The sequence below is a fragment of the Equus caballus genome, chromosome 4 (genome assembly GCF_041296265.1).
Source record: "Equus caballus isolate H_3958 breed thoroughbred chromosome 4, TB-T2T, whole genome shotgun sequence".
Taxonomy (NCBI): domain Eukaryota; kingdom Metazoa; phylum Chordata; class Mammalia; order Perissodactyla; family Equidae; genus Equus; species Equus caballus.
Genome location: NC_091687.1, coordinates 4,016,132 through 4,036,362, shown reverse-complemented (window position 1 = coordinate 4,036,362; position 20,231 = coordinate 4,016,132). Strand labels below are relative to the sequence as shown.

At 41.3% G+C, this 20,231-nt stretch overlaps 1 protein-coding gene across 3 annotated transcripts in view; it reads left to right on the top strand.

Moving 5' to 3' along the window:
• Positions 1 to 20,231, top strand: part of DNAJC2 (DnaJ heat shock protein family (Hsp40) member C2) — a 30,496-nt gene that overhangs the window by 8,035 nt on the left and 2,230 nt on the right. For all 3 annotated transcript variants that reach the window (XM_001488867.6, XM_005609047.4, XM_023638847.2), the window contains 12 exons: positions 7,531 to 7,629; positions 8,639 to 8,780; positions 10,048 to 10,128; positions 11,017 to 11,082; positions 11,844 to 11,935; positions 12,010 to 12,131; positions 12,557 to 12,706; positions 16,007 to 16,095; positions 16,168 to 16,237; positions 17,931 to 18,115; positions 18,879 to 18,979; positions 19,106 to 19,213. In XM_001488867.6, coding sequence (XP_001488917.2) covers positions 7,531 to 7,629; positions 8,639 to 8,780; positions 10,048 to 10,128; positions 11,017 to 11,082; positions 11,844 to 11,935; positions 12,010 to 12,131; positions 12,557 to 12,706; positions 16,007 to 16,095; positions 16,168 to 16,237; positions 17,931 to 18,115; positions 18,879 to 18,979; positions 19,106 to 19,213 — 1,305 coding nt within the window. The remainder of the gene's footprint in view (positions 1 to 7,530; positions 7,630 to 8,638; positions 8,781 to 10,047; positions 10,129 to 11,016; positions 11,083 to 11,843; positions 11,936 to 12,009; positions 12,132 to 12,556; positions 12,707 to 16,006; positions 16,096 to 16,167; positions 16,238 to 17,930; positions 18,116 to 18,878; positions 18,980 to 19,105; positions 19,214 to 20,231) is intronic.

Below are 20,231 nucleotides of genomic sequence, written 5' to 3'. Positions count from 1 at the left end.
CAGTTAAAACTTCGAGGGAGGGGGGAGATTGATGGGAATCCAGTCTTTGTGTGCCTTATAAAACTCCATCCCCTTAGTGCTCCTAAATGTCTTGTCCTTTGCATGCCTGTGGACGTAATTCCCGACACACCATTTGGTTTACCTGATTAGTAAAGTTTAATGAAAGAGTGAAGTTCATTAGTTTTCTGTATTTTGTCTTAGGAGAATATTCTGCCCTCCTCTAGAGAATGGGTATTGAGGTCAGAGGAGGTAAGATTGTGGCCATAGGGAAAAGGAGTAGCTAGTCAAGGCCAGTCAATCAGAGAAAGTATTTTCCTTGGAGGACGATGGCTGAGTGAACCTATCTCATGTTGGAAAGTACTAGTTGAGACTGTGGTAGGGGAACTCAAAATTTTCTCTATTGATGAAAAGCACAGGCAATATTTTTTAACAAAGTGGAGGGATTCATCAGATTATTTTAGAGCTATTATTGGATTTCTTAAAAAGCTGGCATGGTGTTGGACTAAGCATGTTATTGCATATGAATAGTCATTGCAAAATACATAATTGCCAAGAAAATTCATTTGCCATGGAAAAGTATTTGCAAAGTGTTACTATAGGAAAGAATAGCATACAAATACCAAATATGTCTTGATACATATAAATTTGTGAAAGAATTAGAAGTGATTTAGAACCATGAAAATAGTTGGTGTTTTAAGGTAAAGGAATTGTTTCTTCCTCTAAAGATAAAAAATGTACAACAAATTATAAAAGAAACATCCATTTGTTTCTAAGTCCATTCTTTTTTTTTTTTTTTTAAGATTTTATTTTTTTTCCTTTTTCTCCCCAAAGCCCCCGGTACATAGTTGTATATTGTTCGTTGTGGGTCCTTCTAGTTGTGGCATGTGGGACACTGCCTCAGCATGGTTTGATGAGCGGTGCCATGTCCGCGCCCAGGATTCGAACCAACGAAACACTGGGCCACTTGCAGCGGAGCGTGCGAACTTAACCACTCGACTATGGGGCCAGCCCCTAAGTCCATTCTTTTTATTGGCATAAAATCAATTTTTTAATATTTCGTAGCCAAAAGTTTTACAACCTCAGTGCACAGATGATTAACATTAAGTGGAATTATAGTTAACTCTCTGCACTTTGATGAATATTCTCAGTATTTATTCAGAAGGAAACTGTCATTCTCTTACCTCTGTCACCACGAAATAAACAGTTGCTGCTTTCTGAAATCTTGTCCAGAAGTAAAAATGCAAAGTTAGTGTTTGCAAATCTATAATTATTAGCACACGCAAACCTAATAAAAATGTAAATCTAGGGGCCAGCCCCGTGGCACAGTGGTTAATTTCACACTTAGGTGGCCCAGGGTTCACCAGTTCAGATCCTGGGTGTGGACCTACACACTGCTTGTCAAGCCCTGCTGTGGCAGGCATCCCACATATAAAATAGAGGAAGATGGGCACGGATGTTAGCTCAGGTCCAGTCTTCCTCAGCAAAAAGAGGAAGATTGGCAGCAGATGTTAGCTCAGGTCTTATCTTCCTACAAAAAAAAAAGTAAGTCTGATAGCATTTGAGATCCTTCAAGTTCTTGTATCCTATTACAAACACACGTGAAAGAGTTTTATTTTTGTTTAATGTATTTTGAATTGCTATCATGAAAATTAGGAAGTCGATTAAGGGTGAATAAAGTAAGTGGTCTTTTTTTCCCTTTGCATTATCCAAAAAGAGTAAATTACCAGAAAGGTTGAATGATGGGTTCAGAGGAAGTGCTTGCATGCTAAAGGTGATATTTCAGTTGCTTCTGTAGTTTTGTTCTTGAAGTAAAATTGCCGCGCTTGCAGTAGGTGATGCATGTGGGTTTGATAGTCTTTGCACGGAAATAAAATCTTCAGTAATTAGAATTTTCTAAATTTAATAATTTTAGCTTAAAGTATTTCTGACATTTTAAAATGAAAACTTTCATATCAAGCTTCTTAAAAATTATCAATCATATTTGGAGACATTTTACAGTCATAGCAATATGAATGTACAGCAAAAGCCCCTTTGCTAATGTTCCCTCAGAACATTTCAGAAACTGTCTTTGGTGGGAGGAGGGAGGAAAGGGAAGTCTTTGAAATTTCAGTAAACTTATATTAGCTGCTCCCAAATCACCTTCATTTCTTTTTCAAACCAACAGTGTTCTTTGGTCTCCTTTACCTTATTGTTAATATTAGTAACATCGTTTGCTCCCTCAAGAGCAGAGTACAGGACAATCTCAGGACCCCTGATGTATATGGATGGCTGAAGGTGACTAGACAGAAAAATCAATGAAGAAAAAAATAGTGCAGCGTAAGAAGGAGACTCTGCAAGAAAAAAACTGAGATGTCATCTCTCTCAGACTCTCTCATAAGGTTCAAAAGAAAAATTAAGTATCTGCTACATGTCGTCAGTGAGATATGAAGACACTGCATTGGGGGGCAGTGTAGAATGAGACTCATTGCAGAAAGAGACTCAGGAAAAATAAATAGAATTGCCTGGAAACTAAAAACATGAGAGCAGATCTAGAATTACAAAGGCTGACGTGCCATTTAGAAAACATAGTAAAGCCGAGGACAGCCTTGAGGAATGTTCCCAAGATTCAGAGGGAAAGAATAAAGAGATGCCAGATTTCCCTAAAGAAGTCAGAGTAAAGTGTAAGAGAAAGAATAATTGCAAACAAAGAAGAAAACTTACCTGATTTATAGAAAGAATCGTCCTGAGATTGAGAATGTTCGCAGGCGTGTGACTTAGGTTCCCTACCCAGCACCCACTTGCAGCTCAGAGAACAGTGTACGTTAGGCCGAGCTGCCCAGGTCTATTTTGCCAGCAGGGTTGGAGAGCACCACAGGGAGAAGCGGTGGCTTCCCCACTCCCTGGCAGCGGAAGTAGCCCGTGCTCTGTTTCAGCAGTGCCCAGCACTGGAGCCATCATCACACTTCTCCACTGTGATTTGGTTGTTGTTCCTGGCCACCTGGCCTCCAAGCCTGACAGTCTGACTCTCACAGAGATTCTGTGAGCCGCCTAATAACCTTCAATAAATTCCTTTCTGCTTAAACCAGCTAGAAGGTGAAAATGCCTCTTCTTGAGTGTTAATGGAAAAAAGATAATATACTTGACTGTAAGAAAAATCTTGGAACTCAAAAAAGCAAAAATATATTTGTCACAGTTCCTGAACCCTTGCAGTTTTTGTAGAAATCACTAAGTTTAATATGCCCATGAAAAGATAGGTACAAAAGTGTTCACAGCAGCCTTATTCACAATATCAAAAAACTGAAACCACCCACATGTTCACCAACAGGATAATGGACGAGCAAACTGCTGTATGTTCATACAGCGGAATAGTACTCAGCCATTTAAAAAGAACAAATTACTGGTACGTGCAGGAATGGTGGTGAATCTCAAAACATTATGTTGACGAGCCGGCCCCGTGGCCAAGTGGTTAAGTTCGTGCGCTCCGCTTCAGTGGCCCAGGGTTTCACCGGTTCAGATCCTGGGTGCGAACATGGCACCGCTCATCAGGCCGTGCTGAGGTGGCATCCCACCTGCCACAACTAGAAGGACCTACATACTACAGTACATACAACTATGTACTGGGGGGCTTTCGGGGAAAAGAAGAAGAAAAAAATTATTGGCAACAGATGTTAGCTCAGGTGCCAATCTTGGAGGGAAAAAAATTATGTTGAGCAAAAGAAGTCAGATACGAAGACATAGTTCATGATTGTATTTACATGAAGTTCAAGAACATGCAAAAGTAATCTATGCTGATGGAAATCAGAAAAGAGGTTGCCCCAGGTGGTAGGGGTGGGAGTTGACTGGAAAAGGGTGCAAGGGAACCCTGTAGGTGATGGAAATAGCCTGTATTTTCTTTTGGGTGGTAGTTACAATTGTCAGAACTCATTGAACTGAATACTGAAAATCTGAGCTTTTTAGTTTATGTGAATTTTATCTCATTTCAATAAAAATAGATGAGATTAAACAAACCAAAAAAAAATCACTTATGAAATTTAACTCTTTGGGGCCTAAACAGATATAAAAATTGTATTGATAGGTAATTTTTGCAACAGTAAGATCACGGCTGCAAAACTCAAGGGATGGCAGTGAGAGCTATACCATAAGTTCATTGCCTCAATCACCTGAGGTTAGTTTTTTAAAGGAGGGAAATGGAAAAGAGGCGTTCGATTCAAATGTTTAAAAGAATAGCACTAGGAGCATGGAGGAGAAAAATAGAAGGAAGCAGTATTCCAAAATGGATTTATAAGAAGAAAAAATATGAAATACAGAAAGAAAACCATTATAGAAATTTTTAATTGAGACCACCATTAAATGCACTGAATTTGAGAATTTTGATAAAATTGACTTTTGAAATTGAAGAAATTTTACAAGTTTCAGAAGAATTACCTCCTAAAAAATGTTTTTAGGCCCAGGTGATTTCTCAGGTGAATTATTTCAAATGTTTAAGGAATTGAAGATTCATATGCTGAACATAAACTGTTTTGGGACAGTTCATTTTGTGAAATTAATGTAATCCTAGTATGAAAACCTGGCATAGAAAGACAAAGCTATAGAGACAATAAAAAGATTGTGGGGCCAGCCCTGTTGCCTAGTGGTTAAGTTCATGCTCTGCTTCTGTGGCCTGGGTTCATGGATTCAGATCCCAAGTGTGGACCTGCAACCACTCATCAACCATGCTGTGGTGGTGACCCAAATACAAAATGGAGGAAGATTGGCACAGACGTTAGCTCTTCCTCAGAAAAAAAAGATCATGGTTGCCAGGGGTTGAAGTAGGTAGGAAGGGATGAAGAGGTGGAGCGCAGAGGATTTTTAGGGCAGTGAAAATACTCTGTATGATATTATAATGATGGAGACATAGCATTATACGTTTGTCCAAACCCATAGAATGTACAACACCAAGAGTGAGCCATACTGTAAACTGGGCTCTGGGTGATTATGACGTGTCAGTGTGGGTTCATCAGTTGTGAAACATGGAGTGCTCTGGTGGGGAATGGTGATAACGGGGGAGGGGGAGCTTTGCATGTGTGGGGGCAGAGGATAGATAGGAAATCTTTGTACCATCTTCTCAATTTTGCCCTAAACCTAAAACTCAAAAAATCGTCTTAAAATAATAAATAAATAAAAATTTACAACCTGGCAAAGAGAGCTTTAAAAAACTACAAACAAATCTCATCATGAGTGTAATACAAAAAAAAAAAAATCCCAGTTAAACTAATAGCAAATTGAATTTAAGAGTACATTAAAAGCATAATGCCCTTGAACAAGTAGGATTTCTCTCAGGAATCCAACTTAGAAACTTACATTAATATAGCTAGATCTATTTGCAGCTTAGATAATATTATGTGATTTCCTAAATAGATAGTGCAAGTATGTAGAATACAACTTAATATCCATTCCTTTTTGATAAATAGAACTTTGAATAAAAATGCAGTTAATTCTCTACTTTGATAAATATTTCAGACACAGCCCACAAACTTTTAACTGTGTAGCATTAGTGACATTACCATTCAAATCCATGGGCGGAGCTAACCTGCCCATTATTTCTTATGCTATTTTGGGAGTGTGGGTCAGTGAATTAAGATATTAAATCAGAGAGAACTGTTGGAAAGAAGGAAAGAAATATATTCTTTGTGGGTAATATAAGATCTACCTAGAAAACCAAAGAATTGAATCAGGTGGCTAGATGCAGGAAAAATATGCAAAAGTAACATATAGTTTTTGCAAGTTACCATAAACTATATTAGAAAGCTATAGTCATTTTAAAGATTATCCTGGGGTAGGAATAGGTAACCAGAAACAAACTCTGCTAAAATAGTCTGTGATAAAGGAGGCATCGTAAATCAGTGGAGAAGGGAAAGATTATTAGATAATGTTAGGACTTTGAAAGTGACGTTTAGATGGTTGCTTGACTATATTAAAATTCCAAAAATATTTAAAGAAGTTTTTTTAAAATTTCACTTCTAACTGCAGAAAATATTAATGAAGTTAGAAACACGTATCAAACTTTTAGAGAGTGAAGGGCCTTCTAAGTGTGTAAATACTGGAAGAAATCATAAAGGAAATGACCAGTAAATATAAATAAAAATGACTGAAGGTTTTTTTAAAAACGTAAGTGTGATCACAGCAGTTGGGAAAAGCATTAGCCTCAGACACTGTGGACGAGGAGAGGCCTCTTCCGAGGCCAGGCCGAGGAGTCGGGCTGCCTGGACTGGAGCCCGACTTGGCTGGGACTTTGGACAGGTTGCCATGGTTGTGGTTACTTAACCTTTCTGCCTCGTTTTCCTCATCTGTAAAATGGAGAAAATAATAGTACTTTCCGTTAGTGAGAAGATTAACTGAAAAGTTGTGCCTGGTACATATTAAATGTTCAATGGATATTAACAGCTACGCGTTATTTTTTTTTTTTAAGATTTTATTTTTTATTTTTGCTTCTCCCCGAAGCCCCTCAGTACGTAGTTGTGTATTTCAGTTGTGGATCCTTCTAGTTCTGTTTGGGACGCCGCCTCAGCATGACTCAGTGAGCGGTGCCAGGTCCGCACCCAGGATCTGAACCGACAAAACCCCAGCCACCTAAGTGGAGTGCACAAACCCAACCACCCAGCCACGGGGCTGGCCCGTACCCATTATTTATTGTAAAATGACTCACACAAACTAAGAAGAAAAACTAAGACAACTCTCCTTCCTCCATAGATGGAAGATGAAAGAAACAAAAAAGAATTGTTGAGCGCTGGTGATAGTTTTAAATCCATTAGATCCAGTCCTGGTGAGGCTGTGGTGAAAAGGATGTTCACAAAGGAGTATGAAGTGGGTTAACTTTTAGAAAGGAACTTGTTCCTACATTTTTACTCACTAATTTTTCTTCTGTAACTATATCCTAAGAAGAAAGAGTCCTAAATAGGGAAAAATACTTCTCTACAGGATGAGTAAAATTGGCATTACTTATAATAGTGAAAAATTGGAAACAATCTGAATATCCAACAGTAGAGAAATAGTTAAATAGATCAGTCTACTTGAAATACTGTATTAAGCAATAATTAAAACATTTTTACAACCAGAAGGACCCACAACGAAGAATATACAACTACGTACTGGGGGGCTTTGGGGAGAAAAAGGAAAAAATTTTTTTTTTAAATCTTTAAAAAAAATTTTTTGAGGAGTTTGTAACAACATGGAAAATGCTAATGCTGTAATGTTAAGTTGGAAAGCGCAGAATATAAATTGGTATATGTGATATAATGACGCCTAAATTTTTTAAAGCATATGCTTTAAAAGAAAAACTGTGGAAATACACCAAAATGTTAACAGTAATTGTCTTTGGGTGTTGGCACTTTGGTCAATTCTTAAAATAATTCTTTCTCTGCAATATCCACACTTAATAAGCTTATATTTTACCGTAGGGGAAAATATTTTTAAATGAGCATTATGATTTTAGAAAGGTTCTTTTTAGGTCATCTTTATTTTTAGTTTTGATGCGTAAAGTAACAAATTATCTAAATCTGGCTTATTTTGTAGATAAAGCAATGGTTTTAAAACATCACCCAGACAAACGGAAAGCAGCTGGGGAACCAATAAAAGAGGGCGATAATGACTATTTCACTTGCATAACTAAAGGTAAGAAAACACCGTAGAGTCAGGAATTTCTAATAGTGATGATTATTTATTACTTGCTGGGATTGGGTTTTTAATGTATACTGTAGTTCATTTAACTATACCATGACATTTTAAAACATTTTTAGTTCCATCTGGTTACTCCTGGTAATCTCTCCCAGAGCGTCACTACACAAGGGGCGGGTCTCCCCACCAGCAGCAGCCCCAGCACCTGGCAGCTTGTCAGAAACGGACATAGTCAGGCCCCATACCAGACCTGCTGAGTTGGAATCTGCATTTTAACGAGATCCTCAGATTTTTCTCATCAGGAGCTCGTCCTGGAGTTAATTCATAGGAGTATTGCGTCTAATGATGAGAATACTAAGATCTTTCTCCATTTCAGATACTTTATGGAATCTAAACTGTTCCTCAGACGTTTTGCTAATTTAAATAAAGAAGTTGATTATATCCTATTAGGGGGCCCACAAATGTATATTGCTATTTGCATAGCCATATCCTCATTAAGCGAATTAATATAGGTAGCCACCATTTCTAAATGTTTCCTTAAATGTAATTTTACATTGTGATGCTAGTTTTTTAAAACTTGTGTACACAGCTTTCAAACTTACTGGCCCACTGTTACACAGTGCTCAAGATGCCTAAGATCCTTGATCTTTTACAGTCTTGGGATCTAACAGTTAATTTTCTAGCTATTTCTTTTTCCTCAGAGTCATGCTTTCTTAAAGGCTGAGTGTTTATTGTTTTGTCATTTTTCCTTCCGGAATAGGTGCTTAAAGCAGTTGTTAGATCCAGTGATACCCTGTAGTGCTAGAGCTGTGGTTACCTAGATTCAGTTCTCCCTCACCCCTGAACCCCACCCCTACCCCTCCCCCGAACCCCCGCCACAAGCACACAGAATTTTTAAATATGAAAAGTAATAACTTTTCTTTTTTAAAGGAAGGGAATTTTTTTTTCTTGCAGGGAAAAAAAATGTAGAGTCATGGTGATGTGACCTTATCGTTTTTTTCCTCAGCTTATGAAATGTTATCTGATCCAGTGAAAAGACGAGCATTTAACAGTGTAGATCCTACTTTTGATAACTCTGTTCCTTCCAAAAGTGAAGCAAAGGACAATTTCTTCGAAGTGTTTTCCCCAGTGTTCGAGAGGAATTCCAGGTGCGCTGCGGCGTCCTCGCGGACGTGATGCTCTGTTGGCTGCTGCTTGTCTCACTGGTGTCTGCTTTTTTCCTCGGATAGTAGTTGTCTTCTCTTCCTCTGGTGAACCTACTGCTCTCATTTATTTTGCTCTCTAAACAGAAGTCCCTTTCCATAGTGGAATTCCTTTACAACTCATGGGATGTTTTTCTGATAAATTTCCTTTAGGGGAAAGGACAGTAGCTGGCTTTATGTGGTGTGATCCTGATACTTAGGTGACAGTAATTCCCCATTCTTTGGCTTCCCCTTTATTATTAATGGGGACATTTCTCTGTTTGCCCCATGATCATTTGAGAAAAGCTTTTGTTCTATTTTTTGAGCATCTGATTATCATAAGGTTCTCTGGCAAAGGATGGTTTATATTTAAGAATAAAGCATATGCAATTTATTTCACTGAAGTCAGTTTTTAAATAGTGTGTATGAATATTATTCTACGTCTTTTGGTTCCACCTGCATTGGAAGGTTTCCTTAGAGCACATCTTGGCCGCACACTGGAATCCCCTGGAGAGCTCGAACAATTCCTGCGGCCCGGGTTCCGCCTGGAGAGTGTGAGACTTAATTGCAATCTCAGTTTCATTGGTTGTGGAATGCCTGCAGGGTTTTTAATGCTCCCCGGTGATTCTAATGTGCAGCCAAGTTTGAAAACCTCTTTGATTAGCAGTTTGGTGGAGCCCAGTATCTCCTCCACCCATTCTCCTCACATTTGTTTCCTAACAGTGCTGAAGGTGTCGTTAAAAAAAAGTATTCTATTTTTTTGTGAAATGGTTTTGGAGAGTGAAAATGTAGGGAAGTGCTGCACCTGAAAGTCTGACTTGGGGAAGCAGGCGGCAGTGAGCGAGGGGACGTCTGTCTCCTCCGTGAGCACTAACAGTTTTCGAAGGCTGGACCCCCGGGTTGCTCCTGTGAGGGCAGGCGTGAGTGAGTGGGGAAAGGGGGCTAGCGCCTGCTCCCCCAGCCAGCCTGGCAGCTGCTCCAGCCTGGTAATTTATAGGCAGTGATCAGAACGCTGTTCCCCTGTTTTCTCCCCCACCTCAGCCTCTCTGTATTGCACTTGCCTTGATCAACACATCACTGCTGGTCTTCCAGCTCCATCTCTTAGTCGTAGAGGATGTGGGCAGGGGAGATTATAGGGGATTAGTAAAAACTGGTTGTTTTTAATAAATTAGCTAGTCTGTTGAACTTTGGTACAAAGTTTTTGAATAGATTTTTCTTTCTTTTAATATTTCAGATGGTCAAATAAAAAAAATGTTCCTAAACTTGGTGATATGAATTCATCATTTGAAGATGTAGATGCATTTTATTCTTTCTGGTGAGTGACTACACTGTTTGTATGAGGCTGTCATTTCTTTAAAAGCATAAGCATTCATTAAGTCCTTGACTGACTGTTCATAAATCAGGTGAGAGATGGGAGAGCCACAGAACCTTCCCTCAACAAAAGCTCTCCGTTCAGAAATTAATCAACATTTTCACATTATGCTATATTATCTCCTATGTGATATTTAGGCTTTCATGATTTTTCCCAATCTGTTTTCTATTAATAGGATTTCTAAAGATCAAGCACACTATAGTGGTAAAAAATGAAAATTGAGGAGTCATTTAAACTCAGTAAAAATAAATAGATTTCATTTAGCTATCTTCCTGTTAAAAGTACGTGAGTACATGAGGAGGAAGACAGTGCTATTTGTCTAACTAATTCACTAATGTTTAATAAACACAATATTCAGTGGCCATTTTATACGTCCTAAATTTCTCATTAAGTATCTGGTAAGTGAATACATAAAATCACTGTGAAAGTAAAAGACAGAATTTGGCTCGACCAGTTGTAGTTGCTAGTACCTCAGAGGAGACAAATGAGAGGTGAAATAACCAGCTCGCTTACCTTAGACTTGGCGGACTGGTGAAGGGGAGGCAGGGGAGGCCAGCAAGTCCCGGCGGGGGAGCCACCTCACCGAGGAGGGTGGGTGGGACGGGGTTTGATTGAGGGGCGATGTGGGTTTGAGGTTTTCATACCAGACACAGTGTCGTTGAAAAAGGACAGACCTGAGCGCAGTGTTAGTTCATCACCAAAGGAGAGAAGGGATCTGTTAAAACAAACTCATCCACTTGCCATTAATACTTCTTAAAATTATGTGCATCTAAGTTAATTTTAAAATTTTGTTCATTTGTTTTGGTTTGATTTTTATTTTCTGTCTATTAGGTATAATTTTGATTCTTGGAGAGAATTTTCTTATTTAGATGAAGAAGAAAAAGAAAAAGCAGAATGGTATGTATATAAGTCATTAATAAAGGAAGAAATTTATTTGGTTCTTTGGTGTTTGTGATGATGGAAAAATATATTACATATATTTTCTTTATGTTTTCTCTTTGTGTATCCGTATTAAATGAGTTTTTTGATATTTTGAGACCCCCCTTCTCACAAGTAACTAGATGGGGCCAAATCAGGGGTTGGTTAGAATATGCTTATGAAATTACCAAGGAACAGACTTGTCAAAAAAGCTCAATTCATTAATTTATTTTTCTTTTGGCTGCTTAACCTGTGGTTTTTTTCTTGGTGAAGAAGATTCACTCTGAGCTAACATCTGGTGCCAATATTGCTCATTTTTCGCTTGAGGAAGATTGTCCCTGAGCCAACATCTGTGCCAGTCTTCCTCTGTTTTGTATGTGGGATGTCGCCACAGCATGGCTTGAAGACTGGTGTAGGTCCACACCCAGGATCTGAACCCACAAACTCAGGCCGCCAAAGCAGAGCACACTGGACTTTACTACTACGCCATAGAGCCAGCCCCTGCCTCTGTTTTATTTTAGTTTTCTCTCTGTGTGTAGGGAAATTCTTTTGACTTGAATGTTCCCCAAAAAATTAACCAAAAGTAATACTAAGTAGAACCACCCCATAACTAATGTTAATAGTGACAAAGCATTTTAACCTTCTCAGGTGTTATTTACATATAAATTTATAAAGTATTACATTTTCCAGGCATACCATCTATAAGCAATATTTTGTTTCCAATATTTTCTGTTTTATAGTCGTGATGAGAGGAGATGGATTGAAAAGCAGAACAAAGCAACAAGGGCACAAAGGAAAAAAGAGGAAATGAACAGAATAAGAACATTAGTTGGTAAGTATAATTGGTTTTTTTAAGTTCTTTAATTAAATGCTATAAATTCAAAAGATTAACTTTTTTTCTGGTAGACAATGCATATAGCTGTGATCCAAGAATAAAAAAATTTAAAGAAGAAGAAAAAGCCAAGAAAGAAGCAGAAAAGAAAGCAAAAGCAGAAGCAAAACGGAAGGAGCAAGAAGCTAAAGAAAAAGTAAGATGACTTTTGATGAAGTTGGACTTGAAATGATCGTAAAATCTTTAATCTTGAGATCTATTTTAAAAAACTGTAATCTAGAAGCGGAGAATTTGGTGCTACTGTGATGAATGACATATGACAAATTGGTGCAGTTGATAGAGGGATCTTTCTTAGCAGCAAATTCTTACTGAGCAAAAACATGATATCATATAAATTCCTTTAATACTATGCTTATGTCTAATATGTTTATTTTACATTTCTAGTAAATGTTTGTAGAGCTTTACCAGCTACTTTTCCCAGTTCTGCCCTCAGTCTTCCATAAGTTGTCACCTTTTTTTCTAATTTAATGTATTAAAAGATTGAATTTTTTGAGTAACATTATAGGGCAGTTAGGAATTCTAATTTTCTTGTTAAAATTATTCTATTCCCCATTATTAAAGCAAAGACAAGCTGAATTAGAAGCTGCTCGGTTAGCTAAAGAGAAGGAAGAAGAGGAGGTTAGACAACAAGCATTATTGGCAAAGAAGGAAAAAGATATCCAGAAAAAGGCCATTAAAAAGGAAAGGCAAAAACTTCGAAACTCGTGCAAGGTATGTCAGACTGATGAACACACATTCGATAACAAGTCAGTCAAGTTGCTGATTAAACTTAAAATTATTTCTTTTCTATACTATGCACATATAATTAAACTGTTGTACATACACATTTTATCTCAAAATGTAGATGCTTTTAAATTCATTTTTTTTAAATTTCACACGTGCATATTCCAGTATGCAACTCTGATAGATTTTTTTTTTTTTTTTAAGATTTTATTTTTTCCTTTTTCTCCCCAAAGCCCCCCCCGGTACATAGTTGTATATTCTTCGTTGTGGTCCTTCTAGTTGTAGCATGTGGGACGCTGCCTCAGCGTGGCCCGATGAGCAGCGCCATGTCCGCGCCCAGGATTCGAACCAACGAAACACTGGGCCGCCTGCAGTGGAGCACGCGAACTTAACCACTCGGCCACAGGGCCAGCCCCTCTGATAGATTTTTTAATATCACCATCATGCCATTGTCAAACCTTAAAAAAACTTGTTTAATATTCTAATAGTCTATATTGAGATCTCCTTAATTATCTCAACAATGTCTTTTCACGTTTGATTTATTCAGATTAGGGTCTAAATAAGATAGTTACAGAGGCTTAGTCACGTCTCCTGATGGTGCCTGTAACAGCGCCTGCCATCGCCATCCCCCCACTGCCATTCCTTTATGGAGAGCCCAGGTCATTTGCTCTGAGAATGTGCCACAGTTTGGTTTTGGCTAGTCACTTCCTTAATGGTGTGTCTTAGAAAAACTTAATTCTTGTCTTAGAAAAAGTTCTTTTAGAAGTTAAACTTGGGTCATTTTTAAGGATCTGAAAGCTTTCATTTTTATCTAAATAAAGGGATATCATTTGGGTGGGTATTGGTAGTTTGCATTCAAATACAGTTTTCACTAAAAAATACCCAGAAAACCCAGAAGTTTTCAGATGTAGTTTCACAGGTGTCACCATGGTGAGGAGAGGAGGCCGCAGGTGTCAGAGTGGTGAGGAGAGGGGGCTGTGGGTGTGTCACAGTGGTGAGGAGAGGAGGCCGTGGGTGTGTCACCATGGTGAGGAGAGGAGGCCACGAGTGTCACAGTGGTGAGGAGAGGAGACCACGGGTGTGTCACAGTGGTGAGGAGAAGAGGCCGTGGGTGTCACAGTGGTGAGGAGAGGAGGCCGTGGGTGTGTTACCATGGCGAGGAGAAGAGGCTGTGGGTGTGTCACAGTGGTCAGGAGAGGAGGCCGTGGGTGTCACAGTGGTCAGGAGAGGAGGCCGTGGGTGTCACAGTGGTCAGGAGAGGAGGCCGTGGGTGTGTCACCGTGGTGAGGAGAGGAGGCCGCGGGTGTCACAGTGGTGAGGAGAGGAGGCCGAGGGTATGTCACAGTGGTGCAGAGAGGAGGCCGCGGGTGTCACAGTGGTGAAGAGCAGGGACTCAGTGCTGGCTTTCCTGGGCTTCAAGCCACTCTCCACCTATCGCCATCTTTGGCCCTCAGGTGGTTACTTCAGCTCCTTTATGCCTCAGTTTCCTCCCCTGTGCAACAGCTACAGTAATGTCTAGTACGGTTGTTGTGAGGATTATATGAGATCATTGACACGCAGTACTCGGCACATTGGGCATATCATGAGAAATCAACAAAGAGACTTAAAGAGGACAATTAACATAGAAAGCTTGACTAGGTTTAGAGATGACACATAAATGAGGGTAAAAGTTCCGGCATTTGCTAACTGTTTTATTGCTCTTTTCCAACATGAGTTCATTTATTCGTTCATCAAACATCTGGTGAACCCTTCGTATGTGCCAAGCAGTTAGAATTGATATGTGGAAGTAAGTAATGATGACACAGTCCTTGCCTTCAAGGAATCCACTGGTTAATGATGAAGAATGACAAGCAAACAGCTATTTTAAACACATTGAAATGAGTACTAGGATGAGAAGGTACCAAAACGGTAGTCAAGGAAGGCTCTCTGGATCTCGTAGGATTCAGCCCGGCGCAGCAGTATGTGTGTGGTGTTGGAGATGAGGGAGAGAGGATGCATGGAGAGAACGGGGAGTTCAGAGAGGTGGGCTCACTGAGCTAGAGGCCGCTGAAGAGCTGAGGAGGAGCCAGGTCTTGGAGGATGTTGTGTGTCGTGCCAGTTTCAGTTCAATCCTGAGTTTGATTTGGGTGCTGAGGCAGAGAGACCCATTAGGAGTCCTGCCGTCATGCAGGTGAGAGCACTGTGGCTCGAGGTGAGGTAGAGATGGTGGGGCTGGAAGACGTCGCGGGACTGATACTTAGGAGGAAGAGCAGCTACTGCCTGCGGGTGTCAGTCAGGTGTCGGAGGTGGCAGAGGAGTGAGGGTTACTGTATGTCCTGCTTTTTGCATGGAATACTGGATGGGTGGTGGCGGTGGTATTCTGTGAAACAGAGGAGGAGGAAAAGGCCAGGGAGAATGATGCTTTCAGTTGAGGGCGTGGCAAGCACGTGGAGACAATCAAACGAAGATGCGCCATAGGTGCCGGGTGTCCAGGTCTGGAGTGAAGAGCGGGGTCATCACAGCGTCAGCCATATCTCATTAGCCGTGTAAGGAGATGAGCTCGCCCGGGGGCGGGTACAGAGTGAGGAGGGGAGGATGGACCCTGGCAGACTCGATTCTTAAGGTCCTGAGGAGGGGAGGAGCAACCAGACCAGCAGGAAGAGGCTCAGTGGTGCTCCTGGCAGCCCAGGGAAGGTCGGCAGTCACAGCAGCCCTGGAACCATAGTGAGAGCCCGACTGCAGGGATTAGGGAGGAGAGGGAGGGGTGTGGAGTGAGTGGCGGCAGCAGCTTCAAGAGGCAGAGCAGGTCCTGTCCAATTCTTGTTCATCCAGGTTCGTCAGGATGTCCCATTCTAAGCATAATCTTGGATCAGAATTTTTCTACTGCCTCCTGTTCCTTAACACTACATTATCTTTTTCTTTCATTTCACATTTAAAATATCCAGTAAATTTTAGTTTGGCACACACTAGACAGAAGAGGCAGCCTCACAGGAATTTTAACTTGAGTCATCATGCAGAATTTCTTGATTCTTACGTGGCTCTCTGAGGAACCCTTCTGCCTGTCATCCCATCCAGAGGCCTTCCGCACCAGTGCCTTCGGCTGTGCGCTCCGGCCGCTCAGTGATGCCTCACTGCCAGCCGGCCAGCGAGAGCCCTGGGCGGGCCCTGGGTAGGCATGTTGACTGATGGACAGAGGCCACATGCTCCCTGGGGAACCTCTCGAGAACATCACGCTTTGCGCTGTGTTTATGGACGTGTTCTCGAGTGTCAGCAGACATGATGAACGTGTGTGTGTGTTTGTGCTTCCAGACCTGGAACCACTTTTCTGACAGCGAGGCAGAGCGGGTTAAAATGATGGAAGAAGTGGAAAAGCTTTGTGATCGGCTTGAACTAGCAAGGTATACCTATAGAACTGCCACCCAAGTCCTCTCGTGGGCTTAGGGTCCGGTTTCATCCCTTTTTCCCTTTAGCTTACAGTGCTTGAATGAAACACTCACCTCCTCCACAAAAGAAGCAGGGAAGGCTGCTCTGGAAAAACAGGTAATAGAAGAGCACACCGCTTCCTCCTCATTTAGCTCTGCTCATAGCGTCGCTTTCCCCTCAGTATTTGCCCACCTAACATGCACGCCGCTGTGAGGAGAAAGAGTGTCTCGTTTCCCTGCATGTCCCTCACTATGCTTCGCTTATAGGAAGTGCCACTGTTCATTTAAACTGGACTTAGTGTGTATGGTTGTTACCACGTGTAGTGTTGGATTTGTGCTATCTAGCATGTTAATAGTTTTTTCAAAATCATTATCAGAAAAAAATAATTGTTTTGACTATTTGAGCATTTTTGTAGGCTGATAATATTTAGAACCAAAAAAGTCCTTTGTTCTGTCTAGTCTACACTTTGTATTTTACAGATGAGGAAACAGGCCCAGAAATTCAGTTCGGTGCAACAAGTATTAGTAACTGCCGTATATAGCACCAGGCTCAGGCGACCTGGAGAAATGCCTAATGCTGTTGCTGCCACCAGGGAGTCAAGGAACAGTTATGCTCGAGAGAAAGGCCTAAGGATCAAAGGGTGGAGGCCACAGTGCAGGCCGTAGGTCAGACAGGAGCTGCCAGCTCCAGGCTGGAGTGCTGGGGAAGGCCCAGTGAAGGCTCTGAGCCAGCCTTGAAGGATGGATAGTGTTGAAAGGAAGGCCGGGAACAGCATGAACTATGAGATTCAGGTCGAAGGAGAAAGTTAGGAGGAGGAGAAGTTGGTTAGGAAAAGTAAAGCCAAATGAGGCAGGTTTTTCATACCAGGATGACTAGTTCCCATTACTGCAGAGCTTTGAGTAGCAAAGGGTAGACACTGTACTCTGAATCTGGCGTTTGTGGGCTGGATGCATTGGATAGTGTGAGTGACTAGCTTATAAGAATCTCACTGGAAGGACTTCGACCGTGAGAGTGTTGATGGGACTCACTGGGACGTGGTGACTGGTTCTAAGGGGTTGAAGTGGGAAAATGAGTCAAAGATGACTCCATGATAGCAGCTGACAGAAGCAACAAGGTCAAGTAAAGATTGCCCTTTTTTTATTTTATTTTTCCTTTTTCTCCCCAAATCCCCCCGGTACATAGTTGTGTATTTTTAGTTGTGGGTCCTTCTAGCTGTGGCATGTGGGACGCCGCCTCAGCATGGCCTGACGAGTGGCGCCATGTGCGTGCCCAGGATCGGAACCGGTGAAACCCTGGGCCGCCAAAGTGGAGCATGTGCACTGAACCACTCGGGCATGGGGCCGGCCCCAAGATTTCCCTTTTTACCTGTGCATGTTTGAAGGCAGTCAGGAAGTTACAGTGTAAAGAGAACTTCGAGATAAAACAGGGGCTGCTTTCTGTGCCTTTACCTTTTTGTAGAGGATAAATAGCTGCTGCAAGAGTGGCTGTGAGCTGGAGAGAGGTTTGAAATGGCCTGTGGGTGTACAACCCAGTGACTGTAGACTTGACAAGTAGTGTCCAAGGCAGTGGAAATCCCGTGATAGGAATCGGGTAGGTCAGGCCGAGGGTGGTTCTTGGTTCCTCGAGCAGGGCTGTGTGGCCCGGAAGCCAGAGTGAGGAAAAGCTGGTGCTGGTTTAGGTTTGGCCTGGGGGGTGTAGGGTCACTGTCAGGATGACACTGAAAGTTGAGAACCACAGAGCGCCAGCCAGACAGGGAGCGTCGACGAGCAAGATGCTTTAAGTCCCTGACTTGCCTATGATGTTTGTGTAGATAGAAGAAATAAATGAGCAAATTAGAAAAGAGAAAGAGGAAGCTGAGGCTCGTATGCGACAAGCGTCTAAGAATGCGGAGAAGTCAACTGGTGGAGGTGGAAACAGCAGTAAAAACTGGTCAGAAGATGATCTACAGTTACTAATTAAAGCTGTGAACCTCTTCCCTGCGGGGACAAACTCAAGGTACTGGTTTTACTGAAAACTTCTCTTCAACCCAGAGTGGAGCCTGGGGAAATGCAGATGGGCATCCACATAGCAGAATTGGTTATAGCGGCAACTTCCGGAGCGACGCCTGAGCCCAGACAGGCTGCCTGCCACTGAATTCTGGGCCGCAGTTCGAGCCTGCCGGACTTAGCCGCTTACGCCCGCACACGCGCACATGTGCGTACCTACGGCAGGAGGCTGCATCTGCTTCTCAGGAAACTGAAGCTCCTGAGATGGGAAGCTGCACTGTCATGTCGTCTTCTTCCGTCATGGCATAAACAAGGGATGAGGTTTTGTGTTCATGGTCTTAATCCTTCTTTGTCGCTTCCCGCCTCAAACCAGAGCTTACTCCAAAGTCCAAGTTTAGAGCTCAGAGAAGCCTCAGAGATCCAGCCTCCCTCAGTCCATAGATGAGGAAACGAAGGCTCTGTTTTCAGAATGATTTCTCTCCTAAAGTGTGTCTAAATGGCAGTATACACAAATGTGTGGTTTTATTTCTGTTGATTTGTACATAGAATCTATAAGGCTTAGTACAGACTTGAAACCAAGATTCTATACAGTTGATTTAAACATAGGAAAAGCAAAACCATAGAGGAGACAATAATAATAATTAGACCACCAATTTAGAGCTAATTTTATAGGTATTATAGCTAATCCTTCTGCCTTAAAAATGTAAGGGTCGTTGTGGTTTTTGGTTTTGGGGTTTCTTTCCCTTAATTTATTATTATATTGGTTGTTCTAGATGGGAAGTTATTGCTAATTACATGAACATACATTCTTCTTCTGGAGTCAAGAGAACCGCCAAAGACGTTATTAGCAAAGCAAAGAGTCTTCAAAAACTTGGTGAGTTAGTTTTCCCAAATCAGTTTCTTTGCTACCTTGAATACACAGTCTAAAAATAACCTATGCAATTTAATAAAAGAGTAAATGAAATGATCTCTCATATATCAAAATTTTTTCATTTCTCAGACCCTCATCAAAAAGATGACATAAACAGAAAAGCTTTTGATAAGTTTAAGAAAGAACATGGAGTGGTGCCTCAGGCAGACAACGCAACACCGTCAGAACGATTCGAAGGTAACTCACTCCTGCTTTTCTGTGAACAGGAAGTGCTAGCCATGTATCTACTCTCTGTGCAGACAGACCAGCCCTAGGGTCTGTGTTCATGATGGTTGGAAAGCAGCGTGTTTAGCAGGGTGGAGGCTGTGAAGCGGGCGCGCTCAGGACACGGCTTCGCTGAGCTCCCACCACTGAGAGCTCCAGTCCTGCCGTTAGGGGAGCCGTGTGTCTGCTTTGTTTACCAGATCTTACAATTAGTGATAAAGGATATCAGGACAACTGAAATCTGAATAAGCTCTGTAGACTAGACAGTATTTTACCAAGGTTAATTTCATGATTTTGAAAAATACGCTAGAATTATGTAAGAAAGTGTCCTTGTTTGTAAGGAAAAACATATTGAAGTATTTAGAAGTAAAGGGGCATCATGTCTGCAACTTCCATGGTTCAGAACAAATTGTGTCTATGTGTGTATAGAGAGAAGCAGCAGCAAGTACGTGTAATGTCCACATTTGGGGAAGCTGGGTAGAACAGACAGGGTTATACTCTTCTGAAATTACTTCTAAATAAAAAGTTAAAAACTGTCAGGATGTTGACATTGTCTTGGGTGCTGTAGCTAATTTGTTTCCTCTGGACCAGTGTTTCAAACTGCAAATCATGACCCATAAGTGGGTTATGAAATCAGTTGAATGGGTCGTGAATAGAAAATAGCATTACACCTGTGACAAGTGGGTATTATTTGTGAAGCTTTGGTTCATGTATATATATATGTGCATTTTAGTATCTGACATTTTTTTATTGTGAGTTGCTGACAAAAAGTTTGAAAAAGTTCTTTCACATCATGCATTTGTGAGCCACCAGTCCTTTCTCCGTAACTCTTGGACATGCTTTCCAGATCCCAGTTCTAAATGTGTTTTGGGATCAACCAATAGCCGTGACTCTCCATGAGAACCTGTCCCTGTCCTCCAGCAGCCCCACTTTTCCTGTATGCTTAGTCTGGTTTATCTTCTCAAAATTTCAGTCTGCAATTCCTCTTCTA